This window comes from Ambystoma mexicanum, chromosome 5q, assembly GCF_040938575.1.
Source record: "Ambystoma mexicanum isolate Mex_15411 chromosome 5q, UKY_AmexF1_1, whole genome shotgun sequence".
NCBI classification, from domain to species: domain Eukaryota; kingdom Metazoa; phylum Chordata; class Amphibia; order Caudata; family Ambystomatidae; genus Ambystoma; species Ambystoma mexicanum.
This window is the reverse complement of record NC_090933.1, coordinates 1034388422-1034410451: the sequence shown is the minus strand read 5'-3', so window position 1 is coordinate 1034410451 and position 22030 is coordinate 1034388422. Positions and strand designations below refer to the sequence as shown.

The 22030-nt window shown below is 47.8% G+C and overlaps 1 protein-coding gene across 1 annotated transcript in view; it reads left to right on the top strand.

The window, feature by feature from the left end:
• The window catches only part of RAD21 (RAD21 cohesin complex component), a 359826-nt gene that overhangs the window by 204284 nt on the left and 133512 nt on the right, over window positions 1-22030 (top strand). The window contains exon 5 of the mRNA XM_069621538.1: window positions 18719-18825. Within this exon, the coding sequence (XP_069477639.1) occupies window positions 18719-18825 (107 nt within the window). The remainder of the gene's footprint in view (window positions 1-18718; window positions 18826-22030) is intronic.

The following is a 22030-nucleotide window of genomic DNA, read 5'->3' as shown; positions in this document are numbered from 1 at the left end:
CCAAAGTTAATTTCACAGATCTTACCCTTTAGTACTGGGCATACACCTTGACACCTTGGAGTATACTTTAGCACATCCGTTGGGGAAACATTCAAGTCCGTATCTTTCGATTCTGATTCAACTTCTGGCGGGTGACCTTTTTACATGGTTCGCTTGATACCAATGAGTTTTTCCATTCACTTTCAAAGCAGTTTGCGTGGTTAGTAGGACCTGGTACGGTCCCTTCCATCTGGGTTGCAAGCTGTTGGCATGATCAAATGCGTTGATGACAACCCACTCACCGGGTGTCAGATCATGGCTGGGCCCAATCGGTGGTACTGGGGCAGCTTCCTCTACCTGTGCACATATAGAAAGCAATCTGTTAGTCAGGGCTATATTTTTGCAACGCAGGCCATGATTGATCAGTCGGTCAGGACTAACAGGTGTGCCAATACCTGGTGGGCGGCCCATCACAATCTCGAACGGGGACAGGCCATGCGTACACTTTGGGGTCACCCTCATGCTCAACAATGTTAATGTAACACCTCGGGCCATTTCAGGCCTGTTCCTGCACATGCCTTAGCCAGTGTGTCCTTCAGCACTCCGTTGGTTCGTTCAATTAGACCCGCTGACTGGGGATGGTACACAGAATGGAACCTTCACTCAATTCCTAGGGCTCTACACACCTTTTCAATCACTTGCCCTGTAAAGAGTGGCCCGTTGTCTGACCATAGGTATGTGGGATCTGTATACAAAGGAACCTAATGCTTCAATGTGCATTTTACAGCAGATGTTGCTCCATTGTCGCTTAGTGGGAAAGCATCCACCCAACCAGAATACCCACATTTCATCATCATTCACTTCCAATCAACATGGGGACTCCAAAAACTGACCCAAAACCTGGTGAGACTCACTAGACACGAGACCTGCATTTTGAGCCATCCCGCACGTTGCTGTGACCTTCGGGCTGCAATACTAGATACCCTGGGACCTCAAGCAATCATGTGGTGTATGGTCTTCTGAATCTCGCTGAAACTTCGTGGGCATCCTGTTTCTCTAGAGACACCAATAGTCTGAAAAGTCCCATAAACAGAGTGCTGAACCTTTGTGACAAAGAGAATTCAACCGCGATTTTCTGTCTTATTGCGTGCTCCTGTGAAAGGTGCCAAATCCGCAGAACCGCATTCAGCCACGAGGAAAACCTTGCCTAGAGCCTTCTTCATTGATCCCTGCTCCAAAGTTCCTTCTGGGGTCTTGTTTTCAGTAACCACAACAAGGAATCCTCTGACCAGGCATTTGGCTGCAGATCCCGAAGTCCTCCTGCAGGAAATCTTCAATGCTAAGTTACTGTATTGGCTTGGGTATGTACTTACCTTAAGCCTCTTAGGATTTCTGTATAGCTGTGTGGTGGTTTCTGTGATGGGGGGCCTCTCATCCAGTGCACCCAGTCCCACTGCTAGAATCCTGCTATGGTGTCTTCTGCGAAGCCCCTGGATCATCTTCTAACCCTAGAAGTTAAGTACTCACGTGTTTTCCCAGTCTTCGTAAGGAAGTCTGACTTTTGCTACTTCCGAACCTATTCTGACACTGTGTTGGTCACTAGTCTCTAGTGCCCCCCTCCCCGCCCCCTTCTGCCACTGAGGACACTCATGCTCCAAGAACCAGGGAAAGTCTTTGTTTGCCTAGAAAAGAAAATAAATTGTAAAGAGTTGGTTGGTAACTTTACTTACCTTGGATGTGTGATGAACAGTATGGTTAACATCTTTCTTTCCTTAGAAACAGTTTCTACATTCTAATAGAAAGTAGATGTGATTAGGTTGTACCTCTTCCCAAAAGTAATGGGTTGTTATCACCATATTAGACCAGTTAGGATAATTGTATGAGTGTCCAAACCAACCCCCACCGCCCCTACCCCCCCCCCCCCCCCAACTGGGTCTTGCTTCCCCTGACTTGCTGCTAACCTGTCCAAAATAAGTCTGCATTAGGTTGTTGCCTACCTAGAATAACTGAGTCACTCAGTAAAGTGTACCATTTGGGTTTTGCTTTCCCTGTACTGTTGTGGACAAACGGAATCTTGGTGTCGAACTGTTCCTTTATAAGGCATACATAAGTTACTTGTACAGCTGGGAAAGATCTAACCTGGACTTCATTGTAAGATTAAAGTATATGGGGGTTTACATAACTTGAGTTAGCTGTGTGCCATCCAAAAAGAAGTTGCTGCTCATCTCCATCTGTGTTTCACTGTTCTCAAAAGCACCGATAATTGAAAATTACATCCTTAAGTTTTCTCACCTATTATAATAGTTATTCCAAAGGTAGTTGGAGATTTTTACTGTACCTGGAATAAATGTTTCACTATTCACAAAGTATATTGTCCAGTTGACTGGCTGTTATTTGTGTTGAGTCACTGTACAACTGGTAGGGTCTAATGCCCTTGCATTACTGGATGTAATTGTGAAAGTAACCGTTGGTTTTCACTCCTCACGAATAGGTGTGACCTATACTGAATGTGTATGAAAAGGTTTTGACTTCCCTCAAACTAATTTTAGGTGTTCCAAATAAGGTTTATACTTTGGTCTGTGTACCTTCAAGCATAGTGCTGTGTTTGTATAATTGTGATTAAATGTGTGATGGTACTTATTTACCACTAGATTTATCTGAGCCTACCTTTTTATTTAAATCATGTATTTTTACATACATAGTGTTTCAGTGTTTCTTTGGACCATTTGCATTACAATTTAATTTGTTCTGATTATACAGCCCTCTGCCTCCTAAGGTAAGCCTGGCTGATCGGTCTACACTATCATTAACTCAGGTGGTACAGCCTTCTACTAAGAGTGGAGTCTTGTATTGCCTCAGTTGAAGGGTTTTATTAAGCCCTTAGTTGGACTTCAGAAAAACTGTCATAACGATGGGTAAAGCGGCACTTCACGCCGCCTACTAATAAACTCCTGGATGCCAAGTATACGCAGGCGGGAGGGAGCATGGGGGTGGGGGGGCCTCGCTCATACTGTAGGTTGTTGAGATGGATTTCTAAACTCTGACCTGGTGACAGAAGTTTAGGAGGCCACCCTCCGTTTAGTGAAACGGGGGAACCTTCTGGACAAGCCAGACCAATCTAGGTAGACTAAGTCTCAGGAGAGTTGATGGGAAGCCCACAATGAGTACACAGCAACGAACTGCAAGTTACTCTTGACCAGTGTACATGAAAAATAGCTATAATTTTGTCGGCCGGACCAAATAGACACAAGTAATTTTAGCAATGAGAAAACAGTTATCACACAAATGGCATTCGGTAATTCTTAAGAGTTAGTTCTCTTAACTTTTGTGTCCAGCCCGAAGTAGTGGAGAGCCTTGTGCTGAACAGTACACTAGTGTTTAAAAGCACGATCACGCAGATTAACAAAAAGCGCGTCGTCTTGGAGGGGCTGTCGCAAGTCAGGAAGGGGCTTGAGACGATGAATTGGTTGCAACTAATTGAGTAGGCCCTGCGCTCGTCGGCAAAGCAGTGTTAAAAGAGGGGAATAGCTAGGGAGCGCTTTCTCACCCAGCCAAGTTTGACTACCTTTAAGGGATACTTGGCTGTGCCAGGGGGCCACCGTTAAGTTATGCAAGTACTCTCCAATCCTCTGCACAATCCGGACCAAACTTCGCCAGTTTAGTTGGTCGCTTGTAGGTTCTAGTCCTGCAGTGATGACTCGCAGCGGCTGTGGTGAACGATCGTCCACGACGGGACAGTTGCCTTTTCTCAGCTCCTTCTGTAGTTCGGTGAGAACACAGGTGATCGACCTGGAATGGCTGCAGAGCCCCTTCTCTCATCCAAGATTAGCTTCATGCCAAAATCGAGGACTTTCTGCTCTTGCAGGCATCCCAGACATGGATCAATCATGGCCCACAATGGTCTATCATTCAGGCACTCCAGACATCCTGGCACCAGTGGTGTGGATTGGGACTAGACTGTCCCAGTCCTCTTCCTGGGTACACATACGTGGTGGGCAGAAGCCTGCGAAAGATCTTTCGCTGGAGGCTGCATGCCCAAATAAGAAAAACCCGGGTTACTCAACCTGGTAGAAGGTAAGGGACAAAATGGCCAGGGGACAGAACTAGACTGTGTTTCGGCCATTTTCAGACTGTGCCATTCTTGAGCCAAATGCAGTTTAACTCACTTTTCGTAATGTTTTACCTTTTTAGTAACTGCTGCCACCAGTTCGTCCCAGGCACATTCGTACAATCACCAAAAAATCCTTTGAGGGTGTCACTCCAGTGCACAGTACTGGAAGGTACATTGTGCACTGGTAAAGTGACCAGGAAATGCGAACATAGTCAGACTAAGGAAAACATAGTGATTAAAAGCCCAGGGGAGTACAGCTGAAGGTTGGGCTCCACTGGAAAATCAGGTTAGGATAGCCACACAAGCAAAATGTTTGGGGATCCATAAATGGAGGAAAAATTGCACATGAATGAGATCTTTCTTAACATCGGTGCACCCGCAATTGCATTCCTCTGTTATAGCTGCAGCCTCCCTTGATTCAAAATCGCAGTCTTCCTTATCTGCACCCACCTCAGCACTCCTCGGGAAGGAGAAAATGCTGTTGTAGTCCTACTGCAAAAAGATTTACTCTAATGCCACGATCCACCTGCACCGCTGACTCCATGTTGGCTTCAGTGAATCAAAGGCTTTGGAGGGAGATTGCGGACTTCCTCCCAGAGCTCCCCATGCATAGTATGGCACGATTCAAGGCTGGATTGGCAGAGGCCAAAATCGTGGCCAAGGATAACATGGAGTCTCACATCGACACCGCATGTAGTGCCATCTGTATTGCCACTGATGGGACGGCTTGGCTTAAGGCAACAAAGTTTAACACTGATGTGCAGGGGGCGCATTCTCGACCCACAATTTGAAAAGGGTGGGCGGCGGGGTGGGGAGTAGTTTCACTCGTCCATTGACGAGGAACTTGACAAGAAGAAATAGCTTGCAAACAGCTAAGTCCTTGTCAATCCTTACAAAATCGGCGCCCAAGGCCTATTTCCAAAGTCACCAACGCTCGGACAGACTCCGGTGCTTCGGTGGCTTCAGAGTTTTTCAGGAGAGACGCGCTAGACAGCCCGTTCAGTCTGCTAGTCAGCATAGGCGCAAGCAGCACAAATCCTCCCAAAAGGATTTTTTCCAGGCACCAGCCTCCGAGGGTAAAGAACCACAGGTCTCCGGTGGGGGCAGGCTTGCCCTTCACATCAACTCCCGGTGGGCAAGGTTCACAGACCCATGGATCCCCTCAGCTGTTTCCACTGGCTTCCACCTGCCAATTCCTCAATTTTCTCTTTCCTCCCCTCCCACAGATTGGGACCGCAACTCTTTTGGCAGAAATCTGCTTATCGCAAGTCGGTCCATGGAGGTGGTTCCAGCTTCACAGGGAGACGGGCTTCTATTCCCGATATTCGCCATTCAGACAAAGAACCAGGCTGGCCTGAGTTGTTCTAGACCTCTTCCTTGAACCTTTCAGCTCTGCTGCGAGGGATCATCCAGCGTACTGCAGCTACAACCGCCGCACCTACTTTCATATCTACAGAGGATCTGCTGCCTGCAGAATCCCCACGAGTCACCATTGAGGCCCACGAGGCTCCTCCGAACCTTAAGATGGCCGCCTCCATGGGAGTCATGGCAACAGCACCAACATCAGCCCTCCGCCCGGATTAGGCCCCACACCTCACATGCCCTCCCCTCCCGCTTTAAAGGGAGGAGAGATGAGCCGGCAGGCGAAGCCGCGCAGGGAAGGCCTGGAGGCAAGGCCAACGTCCCTCTGCAGCTCTCCGCTGCTCGATGGCGCTCAAGGCGCCTGGAAGTTATCTCACGCAAGGTAAGGCTACAAGCTACTGCACGCGTGCCCCAGCGCATACGTCGTGCCCCCAGCAGGAAAGGGTGAAAGCCTGCACGCACAGATCCCACCTCTGGCGCTCCAGAAACACACGGCTCCGGTTGCACACTCGTCCCACAGTGCCCTCACTCCCAGAGTACGGCTGACCGTAATACAAATGTCAGCCTTAGATTCCAGCCCATCTCACTCTGCCCCCACCTTGACCATCATTGTTCGGTGGATATTGCTTGGAAACCGTGGGGCCGCACAGCTGAGATGCCGCTACAGCGCACATCGTGGACCTTCATTGACACTTGCACTATCGCCGTTAACATTGCAGGATCACCTGCAGGGGAATTCCAAAACCCCAGCACCACTTCACCCAAGCATGCCTCCCCAAAAGCTTGCATGCCTAACCACGCAATTGGAGGAGGGTGTCTGTCCTCAGATTTAACTTTATATGGACCACAGCACACCTACCCTATCACTATTCTTCCCATTTCACATGCATCAGCTACTCTGCGTGAGCCTTCTGAAGCGCCCATGCCCGACAATGCCACTGCCATTCACCATGTGCCTGAGCTCTATGCACCTATGCCCAATATTACTGCACTGTTCTGTGTCTGAGCCTTCTGAGGCGCCCTTGCCCGACAAGGCCACTGCCAGACACCATGTGCCGGCACTCTATACACCTATGCCTAATGTTGTTACTGCACTGGATTCTGTGTCTGAGCCATCTGAGGCGCACACCACCCCACTTTCTGCTTGTACTAATAACTCCCTGCCAGAGACACCCACCTCCCCAACCCTGGTGCATGCCTCCGCACACCCTATGACCCACACTCAGCTGTGCTATGGTCAACGCACGCTCGGTACCTGCCCATGCCCTCGACATAAATGACCTAATCATTAGAGACAACCTTGACCTTCTAATAATCACCGAAACTTGGCTTAACAAAGGCTCAGGCCCGGGTCTATCTCTCGCCATCCCTACAGGTACGCCATTTTCAGTAAAGACCGTACTCCCCAGAGTGGCAGGGGAGTGGCCCTTATTGCCAGGAAAACCCTAGCTATCAGAGGCTGAAGGTCAACCTGGCCAGCACTGTGATTACCTCCTACTCAAAATCAATGTCGCCCACAACTGCACCATCACCATGCATATTGTTTATAGACCTCCAGGGCCAATCTTGGACACCCTCGTCCTATCATTGTCTGACATTAAAAAGACGTCCCAAGTCATACTCCTGGGCGACCTTAACTTAGGCCTCAACGATCCTAAGGATTCCCACGCCAAAACCCTCAAAGCCCTATCCACATAGGGCTTCTAACAAATAATTTCTGAACCCACCCACGTCAAAGGGCGTACTCTTGATTGGATTAGCCATCATAACTGCTGCATCCAAATCACTTCCAACTCCCCCATCCCCTGGTCCGACCACCACGATCTTCAATTCAACCTCGACACCAAAAAAGAGCCCTTCAGGCCCAACACCCCATGTCCAGCTGCTCTCGCAAGAAGCTCACGCCAATTGACAGCTGAAAAGATAGCACCCTTCCTATGTGTGCCTGCCCTGCAGGCCCCACTTTCCAAAAACCCGGAAACCCTAGCCAACACCAGATTGTTGCCCAAGCTGTCGACGCCACTGTTCCCCCCCCCCCCCCCCCCCCCGCCCAAAAAAAAAGCCAAAAAAACATTCTAATGCCTGGTTCTCTAATGAACTTCTTAGCCAACATTCTCCGAAGAGGCTTGCCCTCAGCATGGAAAGCCAACCCCTCTGAAGCCACTAGAAGCGCCTTCAAAGCCATTTCCATAGCATACAAAGCCAACCTCACTAGAGCAAAAGCAGTGTCCTTCAACTTAAGGATTAATGGCGCCAAATCGGGGTCCAAGGAAATCTTCACCATCTTTAGAGAGCTAGGAAAACCATTCACACCCCGTAAACCCCTCTCCTCAAGGATGAAAGCTGGTGCAACAGTATTCAGTCTGCCATGCTAGACGAGCTCAATTCTAAATCCTCAGCCATCAAAAATCGCTGAACCTTCTCATAGAGCACCTGCACAAGAAAACGCCTAGGCCCACCATAGCGAAGTCCTCCACATCCTTTCACTTCAAAGATATGACAGTCCTGGAAGTCATCGCCCTGCTCAAATCCATCAAACCTTCCAATTGCAAGGGGGATGCCTGCCCAGCTCAACTCATCAGACTCGGCACACATCCTAGCACCCTTCATAACCGCCTTCATCAACTCCTCTTTCCAGGCGGCCCATGTCCCTACTGGCCTTAAGGAAGCTTCGGTACGCCCACTCCTTAAAAAAAAAAAAAAAAAATCCCTCGACCCAACGGTCCCAGGAAACTATAGGCCCATCACTACCGTGCCATTCTTACTCAAAATCTTGGACAAAGCAGCCTACCTGCAAGTCCAAAAATATCTTGAAGATCACTGTTTCCTCGGCCTGCGGCAATCTGGCTTCCGCCCACGACATGGCACTGAAACGGCTCTCCTAGACTTAAAAAAACCAAATGGATGATCTTGGAGATACAGGCAAACCTGCACTCCTATTGGACCTCTCCGCTGCCTTTGACCTGGTGAATCGCAACACCATGTGCTGCCACCTAGCAACTGAGGCCAATTTCTCCCCTAAAGCATGTGACTGGATTACCTTCTTTCTCCAAGAGGTCATGAAAGACTTCTCTGACTCAGCCTGTGCAAAACCCCGTGCCATATCAAATGTGGTGTTCCACAGGGATCTTGCATAGCACCCACGATGTACAACATCTTCACGAGGCCTTTGTTCAGCATCCTTGACTCCATGGGCATCTCGTATACCAATTACGCAGATGACACAGGTTCTTATCCCACTCATGGGTGACTATGAAGTAGATATGAACACACTCACCACCATCTACTCTACCATCCAATCCTGGATGGCAGATAACTGGCTTTGCCTCAATAGCGAAAGAAAACTGTACTTCTGCTCATTGGGTCACCCACCACCCTGGGCAACCTAGATCAGCAGTATTCATCCTTACTATCGACAACATCCCCATCAAGGTCTCCAACATCGTTAAGACACTTAACCTTGGACAGACTGAATGCAATCGCTTCATGGTCAGCATATTTTAAGGTTCTTAATGCTGCCAGACCCTTCCTATCGCGCCAAAATTGCTTCACCATTGCTAGGGTAATAATTGATTCAAGGCTGGACTATTGTAATGCCCTTTTCGTTGGGACCTCCTGCAAAAATCTTGCCAAACTCCAACGTTCAAAACAACACCCTCCGGGCAGCCACAGGAACCTCCAGAAAAGATCACATCTCCGAAGTTAGAAGGCAAGCCCACTGGCTCCCAGTCAAAGAGAATTGTGTTCAAAACCCTTGCACTCACAAATGCCTCCATGACCTGGCACCTCCTTACCTGGCTCAAAGAATCACCATGCACACTGCCACAAGACCTCTGAGGAAGGGAACTGCAACATGATTCTCACCCCCAGGACTCGTAAAGTCTGCACGCGCGTGGGGGGTGTGGGGGTGGGCCCTCTAGCCTTCCCACATTGGCCGCTACCCACTGGAATGCGCTCCCAGTCACCTAAGAATGATAGTCTTACCAAGCATTCCGCAAAGCAATCGAAACCAAACTTTTTGTCTGAAAGTAAAATGTCAATGATTGCCTGTATTATGATGTAACTGTATTAACTTTATGTATGCAACCCTTATAATTCCCTTACTGCATACTGTGTCTACCTGTAACCATGAGACCTCTGGTAGCCCGTCTTTCAAATGAATCACAACTTCTTAAAATGTCTAGTAACGGCACCTCGATGCCTCCCGGCTGCAAGTGTGCTAAATAAATCACTTCGAACGTTCAAGATGGTTACTCCAGCACTCAGAGACCCTGTGTGTGGGAGACGGGATGTGCGCCCTGCATCTGAAGAATGCTTACCTGTACGTTCCGATTTGGGAGCCCCATCGTTCCTTCCTATGGTTCAGGATCATGGGCTTTCATTTTCAATACAAAGTAATCTTTTGGCCTTGATTCGGCCCTGAGGGTCTTTATAAGATTAATGAACTCTGTAGCGGCCCTGCCTAGGGCCACCACTTTTATCCGTACCTCGACGACTGGCTAGTCAAAGCGTATTCTCCCGAGGCTGTACAACACACAGCCTTAGCACTTCTACACATGCTATACGATCTGGGGTTCTCTATCAACTTCAAGAAGTCGCAGTCACTCCCCTCTCAGTCCTTAACATTCCTGGGGCTAGTTTGGAATACAAGGGAGGAGAGCATCTTCCCTCGGTAGACCAGATCATAGCAATCGGGAAGGCCACCAGGCATTTTCTCAGCCGACCAGTGACCTCAGCATGGTGATGGCAGCACCTGCTTGGAATAATGGCGGCTTGTCTTCTAGCGGTGCCGCACACAAGACTCAAAATGCGGAGGGATTGTGTCCTCCGACGTATTCCTCATCTTAGATATCTCCTTCGAGCTCTGCTGGCCTCGGAAAATTTTTTCTCTAGAGGGCGCTGCGCGTCGACGTCCTCCGAGTCGATGTCCCTCGACAGCCGCGGTGTCGATGTCATCCTGCCTATAAAGGCCGCGCGCAGCATCCGTTGCTCAGTTCCGTTTTTCCGCGCTTACTCAGTGCCTCGAAATACCGTTGCTCAGTTCTTAGTCAGATTAATCCTATTTACCTCGAGTCATTCGATCCGTACTCGATGGCTTCCTCGTCGGAACCGACAACTCCTCGATCCGGCTTCAAGAAATGTCGAGATTGTGGGAAAAAGATGTCGTTGACTGTGGTGTTTGGGAGCTGAACACCATTGTTCGGAATGCGAGGACTGTATGTCCATGACAGCTAAGGCCCTGAAAGAGCGTAGGGTGAAGCTGGAGAAAGGTAAGACTTTTAAAGCTTCTTCTTCGTCGACGAAGTCGAGACATTCGTCTCCTCGTCACCATTCGCGCTCCAGGTCTCGGAGTGGGTCTCATCACTCCTCGAGATCGAAGCACTCGAAGAGGAAACGTCGAAGATCCCCTTCTCCGTCTTCCTCTGTTTCGCCAAAAAGAATCCCTTGCCCCACGAAACATAGTTCCCGGGCTGAATGGGAGGAATTCCGCAAAAATATGATGAGCGTCTTCGAGAAAGCGGCCTCGACCCCCTAGAAGACTGCCGAGAGCGATGCTCTGGTCGAAAGAACCGAAGGTCAAAAACGCCTCGAGTCGCAGTACCCGGCGAAGGAAACCTCTCGAGCGCGTCTCGAACCCTCGAGTAGGACTATGACCTGCAAACCTTACTCAAAGGTTCCGTCGACGAGGGTTATGTCGAGGTCGATGTCTTCGACGCCGTTGTCGAAGGGACCTTCGACACCGGCGTCGACGCCAAGAAAAGTCACGGTTACGACACACCCAGTGACTATCCCCAGGTCCTCGACGTCGATGGCTTCGAGATTGTCGAGTAGAATTCCAATTCTGTCGGTCTTCGAGGCCTCCGCCTTTGTTTTCGACGCCACGCTCGAAGCCGTCGACAACATCGACGTTTTCGAGGCCGATAATGACAAGTTCGGCACCCTCTGCCTTGGAAATGGGATTTACTCCCTTTATGAGTTCAGAACAATTGAGAACTATGTCCTCAATTTTGGAAGAGGGTGAATTGTCTGAACAGGAAGACACATTTGTGTTGCAGGGACTTGTAACCCCAATTAGAGAGGAATTTTCCTCTGAAGAGCGCAGGCTAAAGGATCTTCATGATTCCTTACATGAGGCAAGTGGGTTAGACACTTCCCTGAGGTGGAGTTTGCTAAGCCAGACCCGGGAGAGCATGCTGAAACCCCCTATAGAGCCTTAATGGCCAGGATCACAGAGTTCATGGGGTGGTCTGCACCTTCACAATCTTTCCAACAAGATGACCTCATGGATATTCTTGACAAAGGCCCACAGGAGGATCCTGTGGTGCCTTTTCATAAAGCTCTTCAGAGAAAGATCATGACAAACTGGGAAACCCCAGATGTAGTACCAGCAGTAAATAAAAACTGTCTACAAAGTACAGGGTATCTTCTACAGACCCAGAGTTTTTGTCTAAACACCCATCCCCAGAAAGTCTGGTGGTACAGGCAGCATCCTCTACCGATGTCAAGACGGCTTATCCTACCGTCCCACAAGACAGGGACGATAAAAAATATGATGCTATGGCAAAGAAAGTCTTTTCAGCATGTAGCATGGCGTTAAAATCTGTTAATGCTACTTGCACCCTTGCTAGGTTCAGCCATACACTTTGGGAGTGTGCTTCTACAGCGGCTGACTGCATCCTGGAGGGAGAAGAAAGGGATGCGTTCCTGAATATTATACAGGATGGTGAAGACGCTATGTGTGAATCCCTCCAGACGGGCATTGATTCGGCTGACGGTATCAGCAGAGCAATGGCGGCAAGTACATCAACCAGGAGATTCGCTTGGTTGAGAAAGTCTGGTTTTGCCCCAGATGTGCAAGCCAGGCTCTTGAACATGCCATTCGATGGCTCTTCTTTGTTCGGGAAAAAGGCGGATGACAGTTTAGAGAAACTGCAAACTTCAAAAGCAGCAGCAAAATCCCTAGGAGCTGCAATCCGTCAGACTCCTTTTCGTCCCACAGGAACCTCTGCGAGGGGCAAGTCCTTTCGCTTCTACTCCGCATTCGGAAGAGGTAGAGGATGACCGGCTCAAAGGGGACAAAGAAGAACTACCCGAGGTGGACGGGGTAGATATTCAAAAGCCGCAGCAACAGCAGGTAACTCTTTACCATCGGCATCAGCCGCCCCAAAACCACTCTGAGGACTTCCCTCACAGGACACCTGTAGGAGGCATTTTTACTCAACATCTGGCGGTATGGCAGGCTATCACGTCAGATGCTTGGGCATTGGAAACAGTTGCCCAAGGTTACTGCCTGCCTTTCCTACGTATACCTGAGTCATCCACCGGGGATCAGCTCTCAGAAAGCTCCAGATCCGCTCCTCTTGCAGGAAATTTGGGACCTGCTAGAGAATGGTGCCATAGAACCGGTACCTGTAGTGGAGAGGAACAAGGGCTGGTACTCCCCTTACTTTCTCATTCCAAAGAAAGACGGAGGACTGAGACCCATCTTGGACTTGCGAGAATTGAACAAATTCCTCAGAAAAGACAAATTCAAGATGGTCACTCTTTCTCAGATCCTCCAGGCCCTTCAGTTCCAGGACTGGTTGGTATCTCTGGACCTTCAGGACGCTTATTTCCATGTGCCTATCCATCTCAAACACAGGAAATACCTGAGGTTCGCAATTGGCAACTCTCACTATCAATTTCGAGTGCTGCCATTTGGGCTGACCTCCGCCCCAAGGGTCTTCACCAAGTTAATGTCGGTAGTGGCTGCAAGTCTAAGGAGGGAAGGGATTCACGTCTACGAATACCTGGACGATTGGTTGATCAGGGCTGTTTCTCCGGAACAAGCTCAGATCCAGCTAAATCACGTGTGCCACTTCCTTCACAGACTGGGCTTCTCCCTCAATTTAAAGAAGTCACAAATGATACCATCGCAGAGACTCCAGTTCATAGGAGCGATCCTGGACACTTCCCTGGGAAAAGCCTCGCCACCAGAGGTGAGGGCTCAAGATATTCTACAGATGGTTACCAAGTTCCAACATGCACAACGTCTCCCAGCCTTCGACTTTTTGAGGTTGCTAGGCCTCATGGCATCCTGCATTTTCCTAATGCCAGAGGCTCGCCTGAGAATGAGATCCCTCCAGTGGGCACTGAGGACTCAGTGGTGTCAATTCTCAGGGAGAATGACAGATCTTCTTCAGGTTCCCGGCAGGGTGGCTCAAGACCTTCAGTGTTGGGCCTGTCAGGAGAACATTCTGAAAGGAGAACAGTTTTGGCAACCCTGGCCGGAGATAACAGTAGTCACGGATGCCTCACTCACGGGGTGGGGAGCCCACGCCAACGACTTGACCATCAGCGGTCGTTGGTCTCCATCGGAGTCCAGACTACATATCAACCGGTTAGAGCTGAGAGCCATCAGACTTGCGCTGAAGGCGTTCCTGCCAGCTGTACAAGGGAAGAACGTCCTGATAATGACGGACAACACGGTGGCCATGCATTACCTCAACAAAAGAGGCGTAGGATCACTACCCCTGTGCAGAGAGGCGATGCAGCTCTGGTTTTGGGCAATCCAAGAAGGAATCTCTCTATCGGCAGTTCACCTAGCCGGAGAGAAGAACTTGACAGCGGACGCTCTGAGCAGGCAGAACACAGTCTCCCACGAGTGGGAGCTAGCTCAGGAAGTCCTTCAAGAGATCTTCGCCCTTTGGGGAACCCCTCAGGTAGATCTGTTCGCCACCAGCCTAAACCGGGAATGCGACCTGTTCTGCTAAAGGGAATTTCCCCCGAGAGGAGCTCTGGGAGACGCGTTCATAGTGGACTGGGAGTTTCCGCTTCTGTACGCGTTCCCACCGGTCCCTGTCATTCCTCAAATGATCAGGAGGTTGAGAAGATTCCGGAGAACCATGATCCTAATTGCCCCGGATTGGGCCAGGAGAACGTGGTACCCGAACCTTCTAGACTTGTCCATCTGCCCTCCAATTCGACTTCCACTCAGAGAGAACCTACTCTCACAGAAGGGAGGTCAGGTTCTCCATCCAGACATCAAAACCCTCAACCTTCACGCTTGGCTTCTGAAAGGCTGAGGTACAAGGATTGGGACCTCCCTGATGATGTTATGGAGGTGTTGCTTTCGGCAAGGAGGCCAGCAACAAAGTCTTTATACCGCTGCCGTTGGAACAGATTTTGCAGCTGGTGTAGAGAACAGAATATCGACCCTTTTTCATGTGGTACACCAATGGTTTTGTCCTTCCTACTACATTTGGCAAATTCAGGCCTTCAAGTTGGCACCATTAAGGGCTATCTCGCAGCGCTATCCATCTTTAAGCGTACTGCGGAAGAACCATCCTATTTCAAATTACCCTTGGTAATACAGTTTCTAAAGGGGTTAACCAATGTTTATCCCTAAGACCATTCCAAATTCCCCTATGGGATTTAAACTTAGTACTAACTTTCCTGATGGGTACACCTTTCGAACCTCTCCATTCTTGTTCGTTAAGATTCCTTACCCTTAAAACTGTTTTATTAATAGCACTTACATCTGCTAGAAGGGTGAGCGAATTACAAGCTCTTTCTTGTAAACCCCCTCACACAATATTTCACAAAGACAAAGTTGTCCTGCAAGTGAAGCCTAATTTCCTCCCAAAGGTGGTTTCTGAATTCCATATCACTCAGAAGATTACCCTACCATCTTTCTATCCTCCTCCTCACCCGGGGAAAGAGGAAGAGAGGTTACACAGGCTAGACCCTAGGAGGGCTTTAAGTTTTTACATCAGTAGACTAGCCAGGATAAGACAGGCAGACCAGCTGTTTGTAGGTTACGCAGGTCACAAGCTGGGGTTACCAATAACTAAGCAGACCATTTCCAGATGGATCATTCTAGCCATTCTGGAATGTTATAAACTGGCAGGGAAAGAGCCCCCTCAAAACCTTAGGGCTCATTCGACCAGAGGTATTGCAGCTTCATCGGCCCTCAAAAGAGGCGTGCCGGTTAAAGACATATGTGCGGCCGCTACATGGTCGTCTGTCCATACCTTTACACGTTTTTACAATTTGGATTCCTCCTCCAGTCAAGAGACTAGGTTTGGAAGGGCTGTACTGCATTCTATTCATCAATAGAAGACAGCGTGAAGTCAGTACTCCCTCCTCCGATAATAGAATACTGCTATGGGAGCCTATCTAAAATGAGGAATACGTCGGAGGACACAATCCCTTCGAAGAACAAGTTACTTCTTACCTTGTAACGTTCTTTCGACGGGATGTTCCTCCGACGTATTCCTCATCGACCCTCCCATCCATCCCCGCAGTTCTACTTCCCATGTTGTTGCAGCTTACGCTCCTTCAGGGTGATTAGTTAGTCCAGAAAGTATTATTGTGGGCTACAAAACGGAACTGAGCAACGGACGCTGCACGCGGCCTTTATAGGCAGGATGACGTTGACGTCGATACGGCGGCTGTCGAGGGACATCGACTCGGAGGACGTCGACGTGCAGCGCCCTCTAGAGAGAAAAATTTCCGAGGCCAGCAGAGCTGGAAGGAGATATCTAAGATGAGGAATACATCGGAGGAACATCCCGTCGAAAGAACGTTACAAGGTAAGAAGTAACTTGTTCTTCTCAGCTTCTTGGAATAAGGAGACTGGTTCCCAGGCAGCATACCACAGCACCTACACCCAGACTTGGAGTGGTTTAGCGCAGAGACCAACCTATTTGAGGGCAGACCGTTCAGGCAGCCTTCCCTGGAGATCACCATCACCCTGGACTCCATCCCTAGAGGGATGGGGGTGAGGGGGGGCTACACTGGACAACCAGTGTCTATGTAGTACGGTCACCACAGGAACAGTTGTAACACATCAACTGGCTCGAAGTGATGGCCATCTGGCTTGCACTAAAAGCATTCCTCCCCATTGTCAACAGCAAGGCTAGTCTGACCAGATTATGCCCTCTTGTCAAACTTCCACATCTGGTCTGGGACCTTATTGTCATGTTGGGTACCCTGGCTCACACACCCTCCAAACCCATGGAGTCAGCAGACATCAGGCTGGTTACCATGAAGACTGCCCTGCTGATTGGCCTTACATCAGTGCGTTGGATCAGTGAAATTCAAGCTCTGGCTTCAGAGCCCTATACCACATTCTCGGAGCTGGTTGGGATTAACCAGGGGAAAGGCACCAGCTTGTGTGCTTGATGAACGGCTACTCGAAGTGACTCAATTTTTGTCCGTTTTCTGACGATGCAGTGCAGGAGTCCCCTGACGTCCTCCCTCTTGTCCCCATGACTGAGGCTCAGGAACAGTGAGATCTGCAGGAACTACCATGAACAGAAGTCTTCAGCTGCATTTCTTTCTTCATTGTATGGTACTGTAAAGCAAGACTGTGAGATCTTACCTCTCACGGTGCGAGAGCTTGAAACTTTTGTAACTCGCAGGCCTAACCAGCTTGTACCCCACATTTGATTCTTCTTTTTACAAACTACTTCTAAGAACTTGTGCTGAGACTTTTCAGTTTACTTACCAGAACCGCTTTATCCTATCCAAGACTTTAGCCTAGCCTATTGGATTGAATTGACTCTTCTGGTGAACTCAAGACTACAATTATTCTTACAGTGCAAATATTTTATGTTCTGATAACCTTTGCCTTTTACCCCTCTTGAAAAGTATTCTGAATGCCAACAGTGAGATATTTATGTCCCCAGCACCATTGCTACTAAAATTACCTGTAGGTGTAGGTTGTCTGTAGGCCATCCCCAAAAAGGGTCTTGTCTGATTCAGAAACTTAGTGTACAGTATTAAAGTATATTTGTGTTACTATATGATTACCTCCTTCTAATGAATGTTTTATAACTGACAGATAAATAAGTATTTATCAAAGAAACCTTGAGTGTAAGAGTGTGAGTTTATTTGAACACCTGCGATTGTAGACCTGTGTGTAACATCATTACTGCTCGCATTCTCCTCTTGAGATAAGCCTGGCTGCTCAACACTCAAAAACTGTGTAGTACAGACTTCTACCAAAGGTTGGTTTGCTTACACCTGCAGTCATAGATGTGTGTTGTGTTCCCAAAGGGTACTGCATACAAACTTTGCCTAACACTTAGTTGCTTTTCAGATCAGTGTGAAAAAAAAGTAAGTTTATTACACCATTAGGTCTTACGCACCTAGTACAATTTAAGGTTATCCTGAATGTAGTTGTAGGTTGATACTGTTCCATGAATTCAGAAAAGTATCCTAGTAACAGGGTTGGTTTATTAAGTAATGTATTTTAACTGAGTGGGCCTGCATGACTTGCAGGGGTTACTATCCTTATATTAATGGAAGTAATCAAAGTAACTTGTGGTTTTACTCCCCTTGAATAGGTGTATTCTATATACGAATGATGAGGACTGACTTAACGAATTACTGTTAGTATTCTGAACCAGGTCTATGCTTTGGTATGTGTGCCATAAAGCATTAAGCTTTTATACTGTTTGATTCTATGACAAAGTACTAACCCACCAAGATTTACCTTGGTCTACTTGTATTTATAATACACCCAGAAGTATTATGAAAAATAAAGGTTTGTGTTTCCTTGGAACCATTTGTATGCTACAAGTTCTTTGTACCTTCCTACAGCCCGATCTCCCACTTAAGATCAGCCTGGCTGCTCTGTCTACACTACCAAATACTCTGGTAGTACAGCCTTGTACGAATAGTTGAATTTTGTCCTGTCTCGGTTGTATGGTTTTACTAAGCACTCAGTTGTACTTCAGAAAAACTGTCCTAGTGGAGGCTTACTCAAAATTCAGTCAATTTCTTTGAAAGTTGTGCTCCAGATGATTTTAGTGCAACCCATTTTGTACTGTCACATGCATTCATTTTTTTAAGATGCATTTTTAGGAAGCCTTATCCAGTTTGCCATTTGAATGCCATTTTGCTTTCTCCAAAGCCACTTTAAGCAATAGTTGCCATTGAACTGAAAGTGTATGGTTGTAGTGCCTTTTCTTTTTGGGTAGCTTCTTGCATCTTGCACTTTTTTTTTTTAATGCACACTTTTAGTACCTTTCCTTACAATATACCTATTCTGTAGATCATCCAAATTGTTTCCCTTAAAACGATTTTACAACCAATTGGCAGATCGCGGTACCCATGGCAAGAATTGTGTACTGGAATTCCTTTCTAGTTCTGTGCAATGATTATTCTGATGTGCCTTATAAACACGAACATTTTGTCGAAAGGCTTGTTATGCAGGGGTGTGGTTCTTCTAGACTACAGAACAATTATGGCGAGTAACTTTTTTGTTTTCTATTTTAGTGACATTGATGTGGCTCAACAGTTCAGCTTAAATCAGAGCAGAGTGGAAGAGATTACAATGCGTGAAGAAGTGGCAAATATAAATATCCTTCAGGATAATGATTTTGGTAAATATATCTTGTCAAAGCTTTGTTAGGGAAAAATAGAAGTACATGGCATGTGATGAAAAGCAAATGTGTGTCTCGTCTACATGTCAGATGTTAATGGACCAAAACAAATTAACTAGCTTGTCCCTGTATTTTACCCCATCTTTTTCTTTATAAAATCTAAGCATTTGAATTTCAATGTGGACTCTATTGTACTGTCTCATGTGGTGAAATTATTTGCCTTCATATTACTGTTGGTACTGTGAGCTGAAATTGAATGGTAAATTTAAGTTTCAATTTGAAAAGTAAACATTGATATTCCTCTATTATAGACTTTTCTGGTCTTTTCTTGACTGAGCCCAGCGTTTATATTGGGTTTCCTCCCCTTCTGTTCCATAAACAGATTATTTGTTTAAAGTACAATCCACATCTTGTTCATGAAAGTTTTTTCAAAGGAAGTTTTCTTTTGGAGCGGACTTGCATTTTCATTTTAAATAAGGTAGATTGGGCCTCAAGAGAATGGTGGTCGAATATATCAAAAGATCATTCTGAATAGTTCTAAAAATCTGTAGGGCATCACTGCATGTGTATTTGTAAAAAATGATGCACCCCTTGCCGCTACCCTCTTCAAGAGGAAGTGCTAACACATTTGTCCTAGGTAGTTAAACCTTAATGATTTGAAATTAGTTATTAATTATTCTGTATGTGCCTTCCCTTTCTGCACATCAAGAAACTTGCGGGAGAAGTTGGTATTCTTATGGCCCTGAACTGGATATGCCGAGCACCTAGACTTCAGCTTCCTTTCTCCTGTTGTCTCTTGGGCAAAAGTCTTTCAGTATAGTTTAATGCTTTCCATATGTCAAAAATGTGTTGGGTCTGGGAAACATTTATTTATATATATTTTTTTTAATGACATTGAGGATTTTCTTTTGAAAAGAATGTGTTGCAATAGAAAGTCAAACAATATCATACATTTTAGTACTACAATAAATCCATGCATGACATGTACCGACGTACATTTAAAGTGCATACTACTGCTTTCAAGACCTTGGCGGTAAAATGTGTTTACATCTTTATACCACTTTGCACAGCTTTTGCCTTTAATCCATCCCGTACACCATGCACTTGCATGCCTGATCGGGCACGCTTCACCTCATGCACACTGCCAGCCCACACTTTAGTAGATTAGTCTGTTTAGCTAAACCGTGACGTAAAGCACACCTCATTAGAGACAATCCCATGGCAGCCAGCCAGCAGCCGGTAAAGGGCTGCAGCAAAGGGCACCTCCATTGGCACCTTCATCCCCTGTTTGCCCTAGGTGACACAGAGCGGCCTCTAAAACTGTCTGCAACAACTCCCAGGTAAGAGACATTAGTTTGGTAGGATGTTGTACTCCTACATCCTGTCCCCTTTCCTCCATACTAGTGATGACATTCTGTCCTTCAGGACCGGAGCACTTTAAAGCATCGCATTTTTGTCCTTTTACTTTTGCGTGGTGCCACCGCACATGTCCGTAGCCCTGCCTTCCTGAGCTCCGCCCATCTTTCAGGATGTGATCAGGAACATGCTGGGTGGGGGACGGTGGGTGAGGAGATCACATTCAAGGGAGATGCTATGGTCCCATAGTTCTCAATGAAGTTCCTATAGTAACCAGTGAGACCTAGAAAGGCTCACTTGGGTTTCAGTAGTTGGGGTGGCCCAGACTTGTACCTTGCTAGGCAATGGCCTTACTTCTCCTCTTCGTACCTCATGACCAAGGTAGACCACTTTACTTGGACCAGTTTGACATTTGCTAGCCTTTGGTCAGATGGGCCTGTGCAAGAGCCTGCAAAACATATCCAAGGCTGTTGGTAGCCCATAGCCAGGCAGTCCTTATGTCCATGGCGATGCAGATGGCACGGCCTGAGGTGTCGATGAGCGCAACAGTGGACTACATGATGTCCTTGGCCACCATTTTAGCGTCTGCCAGCCCTGCCTTGAAACGTGCCCAGCTGTGCACCAGAAGTTCTGGAACAAGCTGGTCTGGAGTAAACTTCACCATTTTGGCTGAGCCTGACCTGCTTTCAAGTTATCGGAAGCTTTTGTCATTTGGGTCATTCTCCTTTGGAGACCTAACACATAGTCAGTGACTCTAACTGGCTTGAGGGAAGGAGCACCCTCCAACCCTTCCTTGATTATGGCCAATGGCTCTCAACTGGATGACTATAGAGCAGCTCAAAGGGGATGAAAGCAGTAGAAGGTCCCCCGTTCTTCTAAGGGGTTCTTCTAAAGCACCAATCATGCTCTTCATAGTTCTGCTCTCCACCAACCCATTGGTTTGGGGGATGGTTGGTCTTTACCAGGCTTATAAATGCGGTAGAAGTCCTGCTCAGGGTCACCATGTCTATTGGAAACTAGGCGAGTTCCCCGGAGGCGGTCAAACGCACCGCTTCCTCCCTCATGAATACACTGCACGAATTGGGGTTTTACATCCATCTCGAAATTGCAGCTGGGGCTTGTGCAGAACCTAACGTTCCTGGCCCTCATCTGGGATACAAGCACCGAGGGAGGATTTCCCCTCGGAGGACAAGATCACAGCCATCAAGAGGGCCACAGGTCATTTTCTCAGCAGAGCAGTGACCTCCGCATGGTGGTACCAACACCTCTTGGGTATCATGGCTGCAGGTCTACTGGCAGTGCCGTACACAAGGCTCAAAATGAGACGATTGCAGCTGCACTTCGCAGCCTCATGGAATCGGGAGCGGGTTCCCAATTGGAACTTGCCAGCATACTTCCACCAGGACCTCATCTGGTGGAGCATGGACTGCAACCTGAGGATAGGGTGGCCTTTCAGGCATCCGACCCCGATGGTTACCATCACCACGGACACCACGGACAATTCCACCAGCATGTACTACATCAATAAGCAGGGTGGCACCAGGTCTCTGCCCCTATGCTCCTTGGCAGTCAACATCTGGGAATGGGCTCTGAAGAAGAGCATGCACTTAAGGGCAGTCCACCTCCTGGGGAGCCCAACCTAGAGGCGGATAGACTCGGCAGACTGTGTGTGGACAACTACGAGTGGCAGTTGAACGAACAAGTCCTTCAGGGGATCTTCAACCGATGGGGTCAACCTCAGGTGGATCTTTGCTACCTGGTCCAACAGGAGGTGTGCCCAGTTTGTATCCTAGCAGGGACAAGGCTGGTGCTCTCTGGGTGACGCCATGCAGATACAATGAGACAACAT